The sequence below is a fragment of the Callithrix jacchus genome, chromosome 9 (assembly GCF_049354715.1).
Source record: "Callithrix jacchus isolate 240 chromosome 9, calJac240_pri, whole genome shotgun sequence".
Lineage (NCBI taxonomy): Eukaryota > Metazoa > Chordata > Mammalia > Primates > Cebidae > Callithrix > Callithrix jacchus.
This window is the reverse complement of record NC_133510.1, coordinates 104,469,560-104,489,571: the sequence shown is the minus strand read 5'-3', so window position 1 is coordinate 104,489,571 and position 20,012 is coordinate 104,469,560. Positions and strand designations below refer to the sequence as shown.

The following is a 20,012-nucleotide window of genomic DNA, read 5'->3' as shown; positions in this document are numbered from 1 at the left end:
GGCCCCCTTTGACACATTACAAAGCCCTTTGGGTGAGAACTCGTTTGAGATACAAACCACCAAAGCACAGATGCTGAAGTGAATGAACGTTTCAGTCCTATGCCACATGCTGTGATATTCTCAGCCCAAAATTATAAAGAATGGACTTTTTCTTTGAGACAGAGTCTCACTCTGTCACCCAGGTTGGAGTGCAGTGGTGCGATCTTGGCTCACTGCAACCTCCACCTCCCAGGCTCAAGTGATTCTCTGGGCTCAGCCTCCCAGGTAGCTGGGACTACAGGCGCTGGACCACCACACCTGGCTAATTTTTGTATTTTTAATAGAGACGGTTTCATCCTGTTGGCCAGGCTGGTCTCGAACTCCTGACCTCAAGTGATCCACCACCTCGGCCTCCTAAAGAGCTGAGATTACAGGTATGAGATACTGCGCCTGGCTCAAAGCATGGACTTTGCATACTGATTCTACCACTTACATCCTGTATTACCCTTAGGCAAGTTATTTACTCCACGTCTCAGTTTCTTCATCTGTAAAATAGGAACCAATTGTAGGACTCTCTCAGGAATATTAGGATTAAACAAAATGTATGCAAAGTGCCTGGCATATAGGGTAGATTTCCCACCCCATATAGACCCAAGTATGTGGGGCACTAAAGAGTATTTCTTCCACATCAAGTATAGAGTGAGGCAAAAGATGCTATACAGTTGAACAACAGAAACCAAGATAAGTCTGCCTTATTACCATTTCAGTTGTAAATAGTAAACCTTTAAAGTTTCAAAGAAACCACTTGTTTTCTTTGTACTAATAACTTTGTATTAATGTGGTTTTGGCCATACATTAGAAAATGTTTTCATCAGGAAATATTGCATACATAGAAAGTAATGAAGCATAATAAACTTGGAAATCTGACGCCAAATCTAAGACAGAGCATTATGAGGACAGTTCAAGCCCTCCAACCCCACCATGTGCTTCTTCCTTGATCCTATTCCTTCTCAGAAGTATCCTCTATCCTGAAAACTTTGAAATCGCTTTTCTCTACAGATTTATCATATATGTACACACACTCAGAGCCCCTATTACAGCGGCATTCAACTCTTATTTTTCTTTTTCCCCCACTTAACACTGTTTCTAGAATTCATTTATATATATATAAATGAATATATATATAAAATTAGCTGATTTCCGCTACTGTATTTCGGTGTATGAATATACAATTTTATTTATCTACTCTCTTGTGGAAAGACATTTGAATTGCTTCTACTTCTTGACTCTTACCAGTGGTTCATGAACATTCTTCAGATCCATAGTTCTTGGTTTCTCTAGGAGTGGAACTTGGGATCAGGGAGTATACCCATCTTCAAGTTTATAAGATAATGCCAAATTGCTTTCCAAAGTGGTTTATAAGATTTCCTATTGCTCTACCATGCTTACCAGCACTTGGTATTGTCAGCCTTACCAATTTGATGGTTTCAAAATGGAATCTAATTCTGGCGATAATTGGCATTTTCCTGATTACTAATGAGGGTGAATACAGGAATGACTCAAACAATTTAACCACTAGACATAGCTAGTACAGGACCCCTACTAGTCCAGGTATTCCTTAACTCCTGGTGTGAGAAGATAAGGAATCTAAGGACTTCATGTAGCCAGGGTGGCACTTGGGGGTCTCAGCGTAGTGTAGTGACTGCTTACCAAGCAATACATAGTACTTTTTCTAAAATATGGCACAGCCATGTCACTAAGTGTTAATGTTTAAGGACCATTTATGTTTCTCCTTTTGTGCAATGCTCATTTCTGTCTTTTGCCACTTTTTCCCTAGATCATCTGTGTTGATTCATCAGTATTCATCTTATGTCCTGGTATTACTAATTGTTTAATAGTACCTGTTCTATGCCGTGTCCCAGTTTGTGTCTTTTCATAAGTAGAAGTTCTTAATAAAATAGGATTTATTACACGTTCTCTCTATAGATAGTTTTTGTGTCTTACTTTTGATACCTAACAGGGCAAGCCCCTCATCCTGTTCTACTTTTGTAAGTAGAACCTGTCATGGTTATTTTCAGCTTAGTATCTTCCATATAAATTTTAGAATCAGCTTCACGGGACATGAAGAACTCTTGGGATTTTGCTCCGATACACATTTAACCAAAGAGATCGACTTGGGAAAGAAAAAGGAGCATTTTATGGTCCTGAATATTCTTATCCATGAACATGGTTATAGTTCTCTGTGCAGATCTGCCTTTTCCTAAAATTTTATAATGTACTATATAGCAATATTTGCAAATCTTTTGTCTGATTTATTGCTAACTTCTACATTTTATTCTTGCTATTTAAAAACGTATCCTTTTATTTATAAACTAAGTTTTAAACTCTTTCACTAGTGTCACATGCTGGTTAGTGAAGACCCAGTAGTAGTATAAAGTGTTTTATTTATTAAAAAAATATGAGCATGATTTTATTAAACTATATATTATATAATCTATCCAAAGTTTAACTTAAATAATAAAACCTGGTTGGGGGCGGCTCACACCTGTAATCCCAGCACTTTGGGAAGCCGAGGTGGGTGGATCACTTGAGCCCAGGTGTTTGAGACCAGCCTGGCCAACACGATGAAACCCTGTTTCTACAAAAAATTTGCTGGGCATGATGGTGTGTGCCTGGGAGGCACAGCTACTTGGGAACTGAGGTGAGAGGATCACTTGAACCCAGGTCAAGGCTACAGTGAGCTGTGATTGATTGCACCACTGCACTCCACCCTGGGTGACAGAGTTAGACCTTGTCTTGAAAAAAAAAAAAAAAGAAACACCATCCCACTCCAAAACAACCTGCTGTAATTTCAGACTAGCAGAATATTCCAGAAAGTTTAGGCTTGTATCAGCACAGAGAGGCATTACTCCACCATTGCCAAATCTTTCAGGCTATGGTTTTTTTGTCTCTTGGCCTTATAGCCTGGACGCAGGAACTCTATCTTTCTCTTCTTTGCTTCACTTTTATTTTTGTGTTTCTTCATTTTTTTCTTGGCAGCAATATCAGGATGAGTTACAAACTGGAAAAAAAGAATAGAAATTTTATTATATAACTCATAAAGTAAATGTTAAGCCAATAAAAATCAAATACAGAAATATATATAAAAAACACATGCCCATTAAAGGAAATCTGAAGCCCCAGCTATAAAGTCCCCAACCACTCTCAAACCCTTGATCCTCCCTGGGTGTGTGACACAAACATGCACACTTAATAGTTACAAGCCCAGTGAACATGCCATATATTTATTTTTTGAGATGGAGTGTCGCTCTTGTTGCCCAGGTTGGAGTGCAATGGCACGATCTGGGTTCACTGCTACCTCCGCCTCCTGGGTTCAAGTCATTCTCCTGCTTCAGCCTCCCAAGTAGCTGGGATTACAGGCATGTGCCATCACCCCCCAGCTAATTTTGTATTTTTAGTACAGACAGGGTTTCTCCATGTTGGTCAGGCTGGTCTTGAACGCCCAACCTCAGGTGATCCGCCTGCCTCGGCCTCCCAAAGTGCAAGGATCACAGGCATGAGCCACTGCACCCAGCCCATGCCATATTTTCAAAGAGCAAACTTACCTCCAGAGCCTTTCTCTTTTTCCGGAGTGCCCTTTTCTCATTAGCCTGTTTCTGTACCGAGGCAAAGGCTAATGAGAAGCTCTCAAGCCCAACCAGCTTTTTGAGTAATTCTATGATTTCCTGGGATAGATTCTTCAGCAAAGGATCTAATCACACACACAGTGTAATGATCAGAGACAGGTAGGAAAGGATACATTTGAACATCAACAAAATCAACCATATATACAACATTTATATACAGCTATTGATCTGGCAAGAAACCCCAAATTTAAAAAAGCATTTAAATTTGCAGCAGTATCACATTACTTCAACATTAAACACTGATCTAAAATTAGCCTCTATGTTCCTGGGATGGGGAAACCAGCAATGCTGGACATAGCACTCCAGCCACTACCTCACCTAGGATGCAACAAGAAATAAGAGAACATGAGGCCCTCTTCCCAGCAGAAACCTGGCTCTGAAGACATTAAAGTAACTTCGGACCCTGACAGAAACGTTCTGAATTACCTTTGTTTACCTGCTCAGCTCTGTGCAGATGGGGGGAAAATAAGAGATTCTCAAGCCCCTTCTAATCCATGATGGATCAGAGATGCCTAGCTCTGCCCAAAGTAACCTTTTTTGAGGGGGAAAGGGTCAAAGTCTCCTTTGAGAAGTTGACAAAAAGCCATGTTCTCCCACCCTTTTCTTCCCCTCACTCCAAATACAAGTAACCCCTGATTTCAATTTCAGGGGAGCTCCAGACATCTGTTCTAGATCATGAGCTTCTTAAAAAACTTTTCTGCGTTAAATCCCCAGTGCCCGGCAGATATTAGGTGCTCATGAAATATTGTCTGACTTGAACCAAAGCACACCTGAACCTGATTTTGTCAGCAGCCTCAATCTTTACCACTGCTTTTTCCTAAGAGTGAGGAAACTTTCTCTCAAGGTTGTAGGACCATAAAAGCTCTTGCCTTGACCTTCACTTCATTTGTTTCATTTTTAAACTCTGAACATTCACTTTACCTCCTCTCCTTCCAACCCCCAATTCCCTCTTTACCTGTTATTACCAACAATTAGAATAAGTGAGGGAAAGGTACCAAGCCAGGAAAAAGAAGAAACTTTAAAATGATATTTTAAAATGATTTCATATAAAAATGATAATGCTTATATTTTTGCTTTGTAATTTTTTTTTGAGACGTCTCACTCTGTTGCCTGGGCAGGAGTGCAGTGGTGCAGTCACGGCTCACTACAGCCTTGACCTCACAGGCCCTCCTGAGTAGCTGTGATTTGCGCACTACCGCAACCTGCTAATTTTTGTATTTTTCGTAGAGATGGGGTTTTGCCATGTTGCCCAGGCTGGTCTTGAACTTCTGGGCTAAAGTGATCCTCCCACCCTGGCTTCTCAAAGTTCTGGGATTACAGGCATAAGTCACTATACCCAGCCCATAATTTTTAAGATGATAATGTAATGACATTTTATTGTTCATTGCACTATGAGGTTTAAACCCACTCTGAACCATAGTTTTCTTTGAATATTTAATCTATGTTGAGGATAAAGCACCATCTTTTACATGAGAAATACTCTTTCTGGGACAGCGGAAAGCATACAAAAGAGGGCAATCAAATATAATACAAATATGCCTATTTGTTTAATTATCCTGATATCTCGAAATTTCTCTTTTTTAAAATACACATTGGCTGGGTACAGTAGCTCACTTCTGTAGTCTCCACACTTTGGGAGGCTGAGGTTGGAAGACTGTTAGAGGTCAGGAGTTTGAGACCAAGACCAGCCTGGAATAACATAGTGAGACCACGATTTGTCTCTATTTTTTTTTTTAATTTATGTGTGTGTTTATATGTATATAAACATATATAAATATAAATACATAATTTTAAAAATGTACATATATAAATAAAAATACATCTCTGGCAGGGAGGGAGGACAGAAAGGAAGAAGGAAACATTCAGGAGAGAAGTTAGGAATCCTCATGTGCAAATATTCAGGAGAAGAGAGGACACAGGATTACCTTGCTCTGAATAGGTGCTGTTCAGTTCTCGAAACAAAGGAGCTATGATCACTGGGAGATATGGCTTTACCTTGTCTATCCCAAGATCCATTGCCATAGCACCAAGGAACTTAAAGATGCATGTTCTCTGAAAAGTACAGAGCATTTTTTTCATTTGAAATATTTCTCTTTAGCACTTAATCATAGACACAGCATTACTTTAGAAAACAGGGCTCAGTCTATTTTGGGACAGATGTTATTGCTGCAGTTTGGGGTTCAAAGACAAAGTTACTAGGGACTTAGAAGGATCACTAATACCATTAAAATGCTTTTTAAAGAGAAATGACTACTCTCAGTCATTCTGTGCATTCATCATACCTTTAAGAGGTTTCTAGGTGAATAAGCAGCTTCCAGTTTTGCGATCCGGGACAGCTTCTGGATCAACCACAGCAGCGTGGCCGGCCTGCTGAGCTCTTCCTTCACCTCTTCCTTCTCTTCTCTGTCAGACTCTGCTTTCTCATCTGCACAGGCCACGTCATCTCCTAAAGCTTCTTGTCCTTCCAGGTCTCCTTTTATCTTACTTTGCTTATTCTCACAATAAGGTTCCAGTAAATACAATACTTTGGCTACGAACAGCAAATTCTTAACAACCTTTAAAAAAAGGGCGTGGGGGAAGAAATTGAACTTTGATTTTGATTTTGAAATAAATAAGGCTTAGTAGAGCATAAGCTAAAATGGGTATTCTACAATTAGAAAACAAAAACAAACTAGGTATTGCAACTATTTAACAACTATTACATGATGATGGCTCCATTTCATTTTTACATCATTCTTTTTTTTTTTTTTTTTTTTTTAAGATGAGTCTCAATCTGTCGCTCAGGCTGAGGGCAGTAGTGTGATCTCGGCTCACTGCAACCCCCTCTCCCAGGTTTAAGTGATTCTCGTGCCTCAGCCTCCTGAGTAGCTGGGATTACAGGCACATACCACCATGCCTGGCTAATTTTTGTATTTTTATTAGAGATGGGGTTTCATCATGTTGGCTGGGCTGGTCTCCAACTTCTGGCCTTAGATGATCCGCCAGCCTCGGCCTCCCAAACTGCTGGGATTACAGGCGTGAGCCACCACACCCAGCCTAGATCATTCTTAATTTCATCCTCATAGTGCATCCAAACTCATTTACACACAACTTTGATCTATCTGGGCTAGTTCTACCCTTTAAAGTCATACAGAATAAGTAAACAATTTCCTTCCAGGCCCTCCATTTACATTTTTTGTTTTGGTTTAGTATTTGGGTATTTTTTGAGACAGAGTCTCACTTTGTTGCCTAGACTGGAGTGCAGTGGTGTGATCTTGGCTCACTGAAACCTCTGCCTACTGGGTTCAAGCAATTCTCATGCCTCAGGCACCCCAGCAGCTGGGACTACAGGTCATCATGCTCAGCTAATTTTTGCATTTTTAGTAGAGACAGGATTTCACCATGTTGGCCAGGCTGGTCTTGAACTCCTGGCCTCGAGAGATCTGCCCACCTCAGCCTCCCAAAGCACTGGGATTACAGGTGCGAGCCACCATGCCAGCCCCATTTTACATTTTCAATGACAGCTTTCACCCAACCTCCATTAAATTCCTTCAGCCATTCTACATGAGCGCTCACTTCACTCCAGCCTAGGCAACAGAGTGAGACTCCATCCTAGACTGTTGATAGAATAGGCCACTTCTGTTTTTTTTTTGAGATGGAGTCTTACTCTGTTGCCTAGGCTGGAGTGCAGTGGGCGTTCATGTAACCTTCGCCTCCCGGGTTCAAGCAATTCTCCCTGCCTCTGCCTCCCAAGTAGCTGGGATTACAGGTGCCCACCACCAAGCCTGGCTAATTTTTTTGTATTTTTAGTAGAGATGGGGTTTCACCATGTTGGCCAGGCTCATCTCAAACTCCTGACCTCAGGTGATCTGGCTGCCTTGGCCTCCCAAAGTGCTAGGATTACAGGCATAAGCCATTGCACCCAGACAGCCCCTTCTTTTAAACTGGGAAAACTACAATTCTTACCTGTTCTCCTAGAGACTGATCCAAGAATTTGGAATGCAATTGATGGCAAGAGGCGAGAGAGATACTTTTCATCTGTGAGAAGAAAATGGATATTGGTAGACAAAACACAGGACATTTCAGATTTTTAAAAACTAAATATAATAACCATAATACAACTAATGTACTAGATTTTGCTCTGAACGACCACCTGTATAGATTGGAGAGAAAAGGTTCATGACCAGAAATTGTGTAACTGCTACCTTCTACCTCCCCTAAGCATTTCATCCCAAAGAAATGGGATACTTTCACATTCTGGGGAGAAACAGGTAATAATCCTCTACATTTTTCTTTTTTTTTAAGACAGACTCTCACTCTGTGGCCCAGGCTGGAGTGCAATGAAGTGGTCTCAACTTACTGCAACCTCTGCCTCCTGGGTTCAAGGGATTCTCCTGCCTCAGCCTCCCAAGTAGCTGAGATTATAGGCACCCACAAATCACATCTGGCTAATTTTTTGTATTTTTAGTAGAGATGGGGTTTCACCATGTTGGCCAGGCTGGTCTCAAATTCATGACCTCAGGTGATCCACCCACCTCGGCCTCCCAAAGTGCTGGGATTACAGGCGTGAGCCACCATGCCCAACCAATCCTCTGCAGTACACTTTGCAACAGTCCAATATGTTTTTCTTCTTTTCTTCCCTTCTGCCCTCCACTCATTCAATATTTATGGGGTTCCACTATGAGTGAGACATTGTGCTAGGCTCTAGAAAGCCAGAGACATGTATCATGGCCCCCAATATTTTCTTTTCTTGTTTTGAGATAGGATCTTGGTCTTGCCCAGGCTGGAGTACAGTGGGATGACTACAGGTCACTGTAGCCTTGACCTACCTGGGCTTAGATTATCCTCCCACCTCAGTCTCCTAAGTAGCTAGGACTATAGGCATGCCCCCACCAAGCCCAGCTAATTTTTGTATTTTTTGTAGAGATAGGTTTTCACCCCATTGCCCAGGGTAGTCTTGAATGGCTAAGCTCAAGCAATCTGCTTGCCTCAGCCTCCCAAAGTGCTGGGATGACGGGCGTGAGCCACCATGTGTGGCCTGGACCCTGAAGTTTTCATGAACGTGATCTCATTTACATCATCAACAAGGTTATAAGGAGGCAGAACAGCCAGTATCAACCTTATTTTCCAATGCTGATAAAGAACTTAAACATTAGCTGGGCATGGTGGTACGAGCCTTTAATCCCAGCTACTCGGAATCCCTGGAACCCAGGAAGCGGAGGTTGCAGTGAGCTGAGATTGTGCCATTGCACTCCAGCCTGGGTGACAGAGTGAGACTCTGTCTCAAAAAAAAAAAAAAAAAAAAAGAACTTAAATATATAATGGAAGATGGGCATGCTGAATAAGCAAATTAGAAGTCTGACTACACTAATGGTCTAAAAATTACCTTTGAAGAAAGTGGAGAGTGATCCCTCTCCAGTGATTGACATGCCTGTTGATTCACCTGTACAAGTTGTTGGTTGGAAGAGTTTCTCCCAAGGGCTGGCCCCAAGATAGTTACATGAACCAGAAGGAACATCTTACAGTTATAAAGGAAGACAAAGGTTTTAGAGAAATCTTACCTTTTGGTCAAGGTCACTGGTTAGGAACCTGATTGCTACAGGTTCTGGGAGTTTCTTTTTAGTCTTTTTGGTATTCCATTTTTGAATAAGTTCCTCTGGCTGGCAAGAGGCAAAGAGTAATCCAAAAATCTGGGCTGCTGTGAGCCATACCCAGTTGTGTGGATGTCTCAGGTGAGAGTGCACATGACCTAAGGGAACCAAAAAGCATTCTCAGATGTCACACGGCCTTCCTGATTGTTTAGAGGTAAATATGACTTAAGTTAAGCATTTAGAGTATTAAGTGTTTGGAGTGGGGAACCAAAGATGAACAAAATAGGCCAGTGGCTGGGAAGTGGGGGGCAGGGGATGAAGAGAGGTTGGTTAGTGTGTACAAAAACAGAGTTAGAACGAGATAGAAGGAGTAAGTTGAGTGTTAGCACAGTAGGGTGACTACGGTTAACATTGATGCACATTTCAAAAGAGCTGCAAGATCGGACGTGTTCCCAAAACAAAGGAAGAATAAATGTTCGAGGTGAAGGATATTCTAGTTACCCTAACTGGATCATTAGACACGTATGCATGTATCAAAATATTATACTCCATAAACAGGTATAATTATGTATCAATTTAGAAAAAGACAAACAGTCCTTGCTTCCCAGAAGCTCACAGCTGCTAGGGAGGAGTGAAGTGGGAGAGGCACTGAAAACAGCTAGAAAACCAGCTCCTAGAGTGGTTAAATGACTCTAACAGGGTACAAAGAAGCCCTCAAACAGACCAGTTCCATAAGAACTAGGTTCAGATTCAAGGGAGGTAAGGTGGCATCGACAGTTACATTTTCTTCCTTTTTTTTTTTTTTTGAGACAAAGTTTCACTCATGTTGCCTAGGCTGGAATGCAGTGGTGAACTCTTGGCTCACTACAACCTCTGCCTCCCAGGCTCAAACAATCCTCCTGCCTCAGCCTCTGTAGTAGCTGGGTCTACAGGTGCATGCCACCACGCCCAGATAATTTTTTTTTTTTTTTTTTGCTTTTGATAAAATCTAATATATCTTCTTTTTTTTTTTTGGATTGGAGGTTTCCGTGGGACGGGAGAATCACAAGGAATCAGGTGTTCAGAAGAATGTATTGAGTAGAGGTGAGGAACTAGGATGTTGAAAAGTAAAAAAGGAGAGAAGGAGAGGAAGAAAGAGGAAGAAAAAGAGGGAGAGAGAAAAGGAATATTGCTTCATTCTAAAAATGGGTATTAATAATGGCCGATCAATATTTTGTGTATTTAAAATGGAGAACTCTATAAATATTTATTGAGTTTACTTGTTCCGGATCTGAGTTGAAGTCCTGGATATCCTTATTAATTTTCTGTCCTGTTGAGTCTAAATCTCATTATGGGTCTTATGTATCTGGGTATTAAGATCTCTTACTGTTGCATTGATCCTTTTACCACTGTATCTTTGTTGCTTTGAAATCTATTTTATCAAATGTGAGAATTGCAACTCCTGCTTTTTGTTTATTTATTTATTTTTGTTCTCCATTTGGTTGGTAAATTTTTCTCCAACTCTTTGAGTCTTTGTGTATCTTTGGATATACCATTAGGTTTTGGCTGTATCTTTTGATTGGGTGATTTAGTCGATTTAAATTTAGGGTTACTGCCATTTGATGTTAACTGGCTATTTTATCCATTCGTTGATGTAAATTCTTCTTTATGTTGATGCTTTTTACTTTTTGGTATATTTTTAGAAAGGCTCATACTGGTTGTTCCTTTCTATGTATAATGCTTCTTTCAGAAGTTCTTGTAAAGCAGGCCTGGTGGTAATAAAATCTCTGAGTACTTGCTTGTTCATAAAAGATTTTATTTTTCCTTCAACTGCGAAGCTTAGTTTGGCAGGATATGAAATTCTAGGCTGAAAGTTCTGTTCTTTAAGTATGTTGAATATTGGCCCCCACTCTCTTCTGGCTTGTAGGGTTTCCGCTGAGAGATCTGCTGTAAGTCTAATAGGCTTCCCTTTATGGGTAACCTGGCCTTTCTCTCTGGCTGCCCTTAGTATTTTCTCCTTCGTTTCGATCCTGGTGAATCTAACGATTATGTGCCTTGGGGTTGCTCTTCTTGAGGAATATCTTTGTGGTGTTCTCTGTATTACCTGGGGTTGAATAGTGTCCTGCTTTGCTAGATTGGGAAAATTTTCCTGGATAATATCCTGAAAAGTATTTTCCAGCTTGGATTCATTCTCTCTATCACATTCAGGTACACCAATCAAACGTAGATTGGGTCTTTTCACATAGTCCCATATTTCTCATTCCTTTTCATCCTTTTTCCTCTATTCTTGTCTTGTCGTTTTATTTCATTAAGTTGGTCTTTGACCTCTGATATCCTTTCTTCTGCTTGATCCATTCTGCTATTTAAACTTGTGCATATTTCACTAAGTTCTCGTGTTGTATTTTTCAACTCCATTAGTTCATTTATATTCCTCTCTATATTGTCTATTCTTTTCAGCATTTCGTCAAACCTTTTTTCAAAGTTCTTAGTTTCTTTACATTGGGTTAAAACAAGTTCTTTTAATTCCCAGAAGTTTCTTATCATCCACCTTCTGAAGCCTACTTCAGATAATGCAACACAGTCCTTTTCCATCAGGGCTTGTTCCATTGCTGATGAGGAACTGCAATTCCCTGTAGAGGGAGAGGGGTTCTGATTTTGGGTATGCTCGGCCTTCTTAGGCTGGTTTTTTCCCTTTATTATAAATTTATCCATCTGTCATCTTTACAATTACCGCCTTTCTAATTAGGTTTCTGAGTTGATGTTCAATTTATTGATTCCCAGTGCTGGGATTCAAGCAACCCACTGCGCAGGCCAAAATAGCAGCTATGAAATTGATGGTGCTCTTCTGCCCGGGAATCTCTGGTCTGGCTTCCTTCTTGAGTCCGCAACAAGTGGCTCTGCCTTCCTGGAGCTCTAAACACCAGTCAGTAAGGGAACCAGTCCTGTTTACTCTGCATGAAGAGCTGCCACACCAAGGTGCCGGCAAAACCGCTGCGCCAGCCACAAGAGTCATGCTGGCAACCTGTGGGGCTCCTCCACTAGAAATCTGCTGGTCCGTGAGCAACGAAAATTCGTCTGAAAGTGTGGCATCCTCTCGTTCTCTGAGCTTTCACTGGGAGCTACAATCCTGAGCTGTTAGTGATCAGCCATCTTGGATCTCTCTCCGATAATTTTTGTATTTTTAGTAGAGATGGGGTTTCACCATGTTGGCCAGACTGGTCTCGAACTCCTGGCTTCAAGTGATCCACTTGCCTCAGCCTCCCAAAATGCTGAGATTACAGGCGTGAGCCACCACACCAGCCAACAGCTACATTTTCTGAAGTGAGTAATATAAGTATGTGTATAGGTAAGGGCTTGTTTCTAATCAGATTGGTGGTTCCAAGTAGCTGCCTGTAAAGCTATCATTTACTTACTGAAGGCTTTCTATATGCCAAGGACAGGGCTAAGTGTGTTACATGTATTATCTCATTTAGACCTCACAACAATTCTGTGAGGTTGCAATTATAATTTCCAGCTTACAGATGAGGAAACAAGTTCCAGAGAGGCTATGTGACATGCTAAGCTATAATAGGAAGAGCCAGTCCTGGGCTCTGCTTCATCTGACCTCCAAACTCTTAATTCTTCAGCATTTGGCTACGTGGTCATTCTCCATACACCATAATGAGAAAGTATTTTTTGTGGAGATGGGGTTTCATTTCACCATGTTGCTCACACTGGTCTCAAACTCCTGAGCTCAAGTGATCTGAAAGTCTCAGCCTACCAAAGTACTGAGATGGCAGGCGTGAGCCATCATGCCCAGCCCGGCCCCTAACATTTTCATGAACATGATCTTATTTAATCATCAACAAGGTTCTTAGGAGGCAGGTCAGACAGTATTTATCTTATTTTCCAATGCTGATAAAGAACTTAAACATTAATGGAAAATGGACATGCTAAATAAGCAAATTAAAAGTCTGACTACACTAATTATCTTCTAAAAATTATCTTTGAAAAACCTTGACCTTGAGCATGACCCCTCTCTAGTGACCACCACTTCAATGAGCCCCAAACTTCCCCTTTCACACTGTGTAAAGGGGAAAAAAAAGATGAAATAGTTTTATAATGTGGGAGTTGGGGAACATAATGGATTACTCATGTCATATATCAGTTTTAGTCTTTGCTGCTGTATTTCATGGACATATTTTTACTTTTGATCTATATGAATCTTTGTAATAATCTGGCCATGTTGCATTGAAGCCACACCTGAGCAGGTCATACAGTAACCTTGTTATTTCTCACAAAATCTGAGTTCTGGCTCTTAAACCAGGTGGATACTTTATTTCACCTAACAACAGACCACAGAAGTAGTAGTCCTGGCCAGGCATGGTGGGTCAGGCCTGTAATCCCAGCACTTTCGGAGGCCGAGGTGGGCAGATCACCTGAGGTCAGGAGTTCAAGATCATCCTGGCCAACATGGTGAAACCCTGTCTCTCTACAAAAAGACAAAAATTAGCAGGGCATGTTGACGTGCATGTGTAATCCCAGGTACTTGGGAGGCTGAGGCAGAAGAATTGCTTGAATCCAGGAGGTGGAGGTTGCAGTGAGCCGAGACTGTGCCATTGCACTCCAGCCTGGGCAACAAAGTGAGACTCCGTCTCAAAAAAAAAAAAAAAAAAAAAAGTGGTCCCATAAGATTATAAAAGAGTTTGGCACTACTCATTAAAAAAAAAAAAAAAAAATATATATATATATATATATGCTGCATTTTTACTGTACCCATTCCATGTTTGGCTATGTTTAGATATACAAATACCACTGTGTTACAAATGCCTATTCAGTACAGTGCATGCTGTACAGGTTTTTAGCAATAGGCTGAACCATATAGTCTAGGTGTGTGTAATTTGTCTAAGTATACTCTTAGGAAGTTCAAATGACAAAATCGCATAACAATGTATTTCTCAGAATGTATCTCTTGTTAATTGATGCACGATTGTATGATAGATTGCAAAATCATTTAGTAAATAATGGCATATATATATAATGGACTACTACATAGCTATTTAAAAGGATATCTACTAGTGTGTTATAGATAGTAATATGCTTACTTAGGTACAAACAGTATATCAAAGTTTATATGGAACTAAGCAACCTCTCAAAACAGCCTATTTAACAAAAAGAAACACTAGAAGGAACTATAGACCACATGTACATACATCAAAACAACACATTGTAGACCATAAGTACATACAGTTTTTACCTATCAATTTTACCTGGGGGAAAATAAATAGGAAAAAAAGAGGCACATATGTGAAATTATTAAGTACAAAAGAGGACTTTGAGAATTTTTCCCTTCCTTTCATTTCTCCAGAATTAATATTCCTTCTTTTATAAATGAATTATGAAATCATAAACATTTTTTTTTTCTCAGAAGGGAATATTTTTACTGTAATCATTCTGATAGAATCTTTTAAGTTTTTTTCTCATGGATCTTTTCCTGATATTGTATACTTTCTGAAGTATTCATATTCAAATTTCTCAAATCTACTTTCAGTAATTCTGTGACAACAAGTATGTTTGTTTTTAGATTTAAATAAAAAATGAAGAGGTTCTTTACATCCTTTGTTAGCTGTATTCCTAGGTATTTTATTCTCTTTGTAGCAATCATGAATGGGAGTTTACTCATGATTTGGCTCTCCGTTTGTCTGTTATTGGTGTATAGGAATGCTTGTGATTTTTGCACATTGATTTTGTATCCTGAGACTTTGCTAAAGTTGCTTATCATCTTAAGGAGATTTTGGGCTGAGACAATGGGGTCTTCTAAATATACAATCATGATGTCTGCAAATAGAGACATTTGACTTCCTCTTTTCCTAAATGAATACCCTTTATTTCTTTCTCTTGCCTGATTGCTCTGGCTAGAACTTCCAATACTATATTGAATAGGAGTGGTGAGAGGGGGCATCCTTATCTACTGCCAGTTTTCAAAGGGAATGCTTCCAGTTTTTGCCCATTCAGTATGATATTGGCGGTGGGTCTGTCATAAATAGCTTTTATTATTTTGAGATACATTCCATTGACACCTAGTTTATTAAGAGTTTTTAGCATAAAGGGCTGTTGAATTTTGTAGAAGGCATTCTCTGCATCTATTGACATAATCATGTGGTTTTTGTCTTTGGTTCTGTTTATGTGATGGATTACGTTTATAAATTTGTGTATGTTGATCCAGGCTTGCATCCCCAGGATGAAGCCTACTTGATTGTGATGGATAAGCTTTTTGATGTGCTGTTGCATTCAGTTTGCCAGTACTTTATTGAAGATTTTTGGATCAATGTTCATCATGGATATCTTCAAGGAGAACTATAAACCACTGCTCAAGGAAATAAGAGAAGACACAAACAGATGGAAAAATATTCCACGTTCATGGTTAGGAAGAATTAATATCGTGAAAATGTCCATATTGCCCAAAGTAATTTGTAGATTGAATGGCATCCCCATCAAACTACCATTGACCTTCTTCACAGAACTGGAAAAAACCACCTTAAATTTCATATGGAACCAAAAGAGAGCCTGCATAGCCAAGACAATCCTAAGCAAAAAGAACGAAGCTGGAGGCATCACGCTACCTGACTTCAAAATATACCACAAGGCTATAGCAATGAAAACAGCATGGTACTGGTACTAAAACAGAGACTTACACCAGTGGAACAAAACAGAGGCCTCGGAAATAATGCGCACACATCTACAACCATTTGATCTTTCACAAATAGGACAAAAACAAGCAATGGGGAAAGGATTCCCTGTTTAATAAATGGTGTTGGGAAAACTGGCTAGCCATGTGCAGAAAACTGAAAAACTAGACCCCTTCCTTACACCTTAAACAAAAATTAACTCCAGATGGATTAAAGATTTAAACCTAAAACCTAACACCATTAAAACCCTAGAAGAAAATCAAGGCAATACTATTCAGGACATAGGCATAAGCAAGGACTTAATGACTAAAACACCAAAAGCAATGGCAACAAAAGCCAAAATAGACAAATGGGATCTAATTAAACTTAAGAGCTTCTGTACAGCAAAAGAAACAATCTTAGAGTGAACCCGCAACCAACAGAATGGGGAAAAATTTTTGCAATCTACTCATCTGACAAAGAGCTAATATCCAGAATCTAGAATCTACCAAGAACTTAAACAAATATACAAGAAAAAAACAACCCCATCAAAAAGTGAGCAAAAGATATGAAAAAACACTTTTCAAAAGACTACATTTATGTGGCCAACAAACATTTGAAAAAATTCTTGTCATCACTGGTCATTAGAGAAATGCAAATCAAAACCACAATGAGCTCTCATGCCAGTTAGAATGACAATCATTAAAAAATCTGGAGACAACAGATGCTAGAGAGGATGTGGAGAAATAGGAATACTTTTACACTGTTGGTGGGAGTGTAAATTAGTCCAACCATTGTGGAAGACAGTATGGCGATTCCTCAAGGATCTAGAAATAGAAATACCATTTGACCCAGCCATCCCATTACTGGGTATATATCCAAAGGATTATAAATCAATCTATTATAAAGACACATGCCCACGTATGTTCATTGTGGCACTGTTTACAATAACAAAGACTTGGAACCAACCCAAATGCCCATTAATGATAGACTAGATAAAAAGAATATGGCACATATACACCATGGAATACTATGCAGCCATAAAAAGGAGCAGTTCATGTTCTTTGCAGGGACATGGATGAATCTAGAAACCATCATTCTCAGCAAACTGACATAAGAACAGCAAACAAAACACCTCATGTTCTCACTCATAAGTGGGTGTTGAACAATGGGAACACATGGACACAGGAAGGGGCACATCACACACTGGGGTCTGTTGGGGAGTGGGAGGCTAGGGGAGGGATAGCGGGGGTGGGGAGACTGGGGAGGGATAACATTAGGAGAAATACCTAATGTAGGTGACGGGGAGATGAAGGCAGCAAACCACCATGTCATGTGTGTACCTATGTAACAATCCGGCAAGATCTGCACATGTACCCCAGAACTTAAAATTAAAAAAAAATACTTACTCCAGATTTTACTCAAAGTCTCAGCAGGTCTAGTAAACTGAATAATATTACATTCCTTGATAAGTTTAGTTATCAGTGTAAGAAAACTAAACAGAAGGCGATCGGCAGCTTTTTCTTCAGTTTCTTCCATGATCTAAAAACAAGCTGGATGTAAGTCAATGAACACAACAATCTGAAAGTATCTGATGGACATTTTTATTCCAGCATGTAAATCCACCCATTTCTGAACCTCGGCACTCCTGACACTGTGGACCTGATGATCCTTTGCTGTGTGGGCTGCCACGCGCACTGTAGGATGTTACTAGCATCCCTGCCCCTCTTGCTCTAGATGCCAGTAACACCTCCACCCTCCAGTTGTGACAACCAAAAATGTTTCCAGACATTGCCAATGTCACCCGGCGGGGGGGGGGGGGCGGGGGTGGAGGAGCAAAATCACCCCCATTGAGAACCTTTGATCTTCATATACCATGAAGATAACTTACTTTAACTTTAATCCTCCAACCCCCGCTTTTTTTTTGAGTCAGGGTCTTGCTCCATTAGCCAGTCTGGAGTACAGTGGCATGATCCTCCTGCTTCAGCCTCCTAAAAAGGCAGAACTATAGGCATGTGCTACCATGCTTGGCTATAACTCTAATTCTAAAAAGTTCCAACTACACTGAATATTTGCTTTTATAATAAACGGTATTTTTTAACAGAAATATTTAATCAATTAACTATAAATAGATATATACATAAATATAAATATTTGACCTATAAGCTAATATCCAATCTGTTAGCTACATCACCTCAAGTAAAACTGTAAGTTAGAAAGGTTTTATTCCCTAGCAAATTACTTACATCTTTAAAGTGTTCAGGATCAATTTCGTTTTCAATCATAGGAAGGACAGTTCCAAGTCTTTTCTCAAAATCAACTCCTTCACTTTCCACAAACAAGCCACAGATCAGGGCAGCAAGCTGTCTATTTAAGCGCTACCAAATATAGACCACAAGACAATGTCAAGAGAACTTGGGAGGACTTTTCTGAAACTGTAAAATTAAGGTAGCCATTATTTTGTCCTCAACATTCAGAGACAATTAAACATTTCTTTCTGATGCCGGAAGTCAGTAAATGATGGCGCTTTGATGGCCAATATACAAAATGCAGGGAAATCTTTATACTCAAGAATACTGTTTTAAAAAGTGGGATTACTATTACCTACTGAGTACTTTAATATTTCTTTTTCCATTTTAAATTAAAAGGAAATGGGAAGAAGTCTCAGGCCCATCCCCCATTAAGTGGGTATGCAACACGTTACTCATGAACACAGGGCATATGTTGTCTGTTTCACAAAGATAGGCCAATGATGATGGTGGCAGAGGCACCAAGTGGATAAAACGATAAAAGCTACATTTTAGAAATGGAATATGCAAAATTAGAAACAAAAGAATTCATCATTAGGAGCTGGTTAAGTAAATTATGATACATTCATGTCGTGGAATACTTTCCTAACAATTATATGGTAGAAACACAGGTGATTTTTATATTACTTTTTATAACTTCTTACACTTTGGGAAACTTTAAGAATATACTATTTGCATAATCAGACAGAAATAACACTATTTGGGAAAAAAACCAATTCAACAGTATTTAACATATGTTCTCACTTAAGCTACGAACCTCCAAAGCTAAGACTTGTTACTGAACTGTGACTAAAAGCAACGCAAACCTTTTTTGCTCCAAACCAAGTGGTAACCATGTCAAACAGCCAATCTTTTTTCTCGAGGCTGATTTTACTAAGCAGGGACTTGATTGTCATGGATGCCATCTTTTTGCATGTGGCAGAGTCATCATTGACTGTCATTAGACAAAGAGGGATAAAGAACATTCCGCAGTTCTCATGGAGCAGCCCCTAAAACAGAAGAGGCACTTGTGAGCACTCAGAATGGAGTTTCTATAAATGCTCTGAGGACTTCCAGGGGTTCTGGGGCTTATCTTTGGGGTCACAGTACCTGAGGGAACATGTCAAAGAGATAGGCGATCATCTCCAAGGTGGATTCTCTCCCGGTCTCGTGTTCATAACTAGGACAAGGACATTAGGTAGATTTGTTAGTATCTTCTAAATTTACCAATAATTATTTAAAATTTAAACTGTTGTATAAAAGTGTCAATTTATTTCTTAAAAAAATGAAGTCTGGGCATGGTGGCTCACGCCTGTAATCTCAGCGCTTTGGGAGGCCGAGGTGGGTGGATCACGAGGTCAGAAGATCAAGACCATCCTGGCCAACATGGTGAAACCCCATCTCTACTGGAAATACAAAAAATTAGCCAGGTGTGGTGGCATGCACCTGTAGTCCCAGCTAATCGGGAGGCTGAGGCTCTGAGAATCGCTTGAACCCAGGAGGTGGAGGTTGCAGTGAGCTGAGATTGTGCCATTGCACTCCAGCCTGGGTGACAGGGCAAGACTCCATCTCAAAAAAAAAAAGAAAAGAAAAAAATGCTGTTTTCCTAATTTTAATGCTGGTATATATCAATTAAGCTACCATTGTGCAGCTTTAAATGTAATTTTGTGAGATTTCAACATTCTCTTAAGTGGACTCTTAGACATCAATGGTTAAACTAGATTGAAAAGCAACTCAGAGAACTGCTATATGAAGCCAAGCACAATGTCTGATTATCGAGTCAATGAGTCATATAACAGTATGCTCAGAGAATGTACCATTATGCTTAGGCCCTGGTCCTTTTTAAGACAGCTGCCATGTTAA

General features: G+C 39.9%; 1 protein-coding gene across 1 annotated transcript in view; it reads right to left on the bottom strand.

Moving 5' to 3' along the window:
- Positions 1-2,409: 2,409 nt before the first annotated feature.
- Positions 2,410-20,012, bottom strand: part of UTP20 (UTP20 small subunit processome component) — a 111,120-nt gene continuing 93,517 nt past the window's right edge. Inside the window, exons 53-62 of the mRNA XM_002752906.7 lie at positions 19,260-19,329; positions 18,977-19,159; positions 18,108-18,239; positions 17,271-17,403; positions 9,206-9,393; positions 7,611-7,682; positions 5,948-6,220; positions 5,591-5,717; positions 3,585-3,730; positions 2,410-3,040 (exon numbers count right to left, since the gene is read on the bottom strand). Coding sequence (XP_002752952.3) covers positions 2,885-3,040; positions 3,585-3,730; positions 5,591-5,717; positions 5,948-6,220; positions 7,611-7,682; positions 9,206-9,393; positions 17,271-17,403; positions 18,108-18,239; positions 18,977-19,159; positions 19,260-19,329 — 1,480 coding nt within the window. The 3' untranslated portion in view covers positions 2,410-2,884. The remainder of the gene's footprint in view (positions 3,041-3,584; positions 3,731-5,590; positions 5,718-5,947; positions 6,221-7,610; positions 7,683-9,205; positions 9,394-17,270; positions 17,404-18,107; positions 18,240-18,976; positions 19,160-19,259; positions 19,330-20,012) is intronic.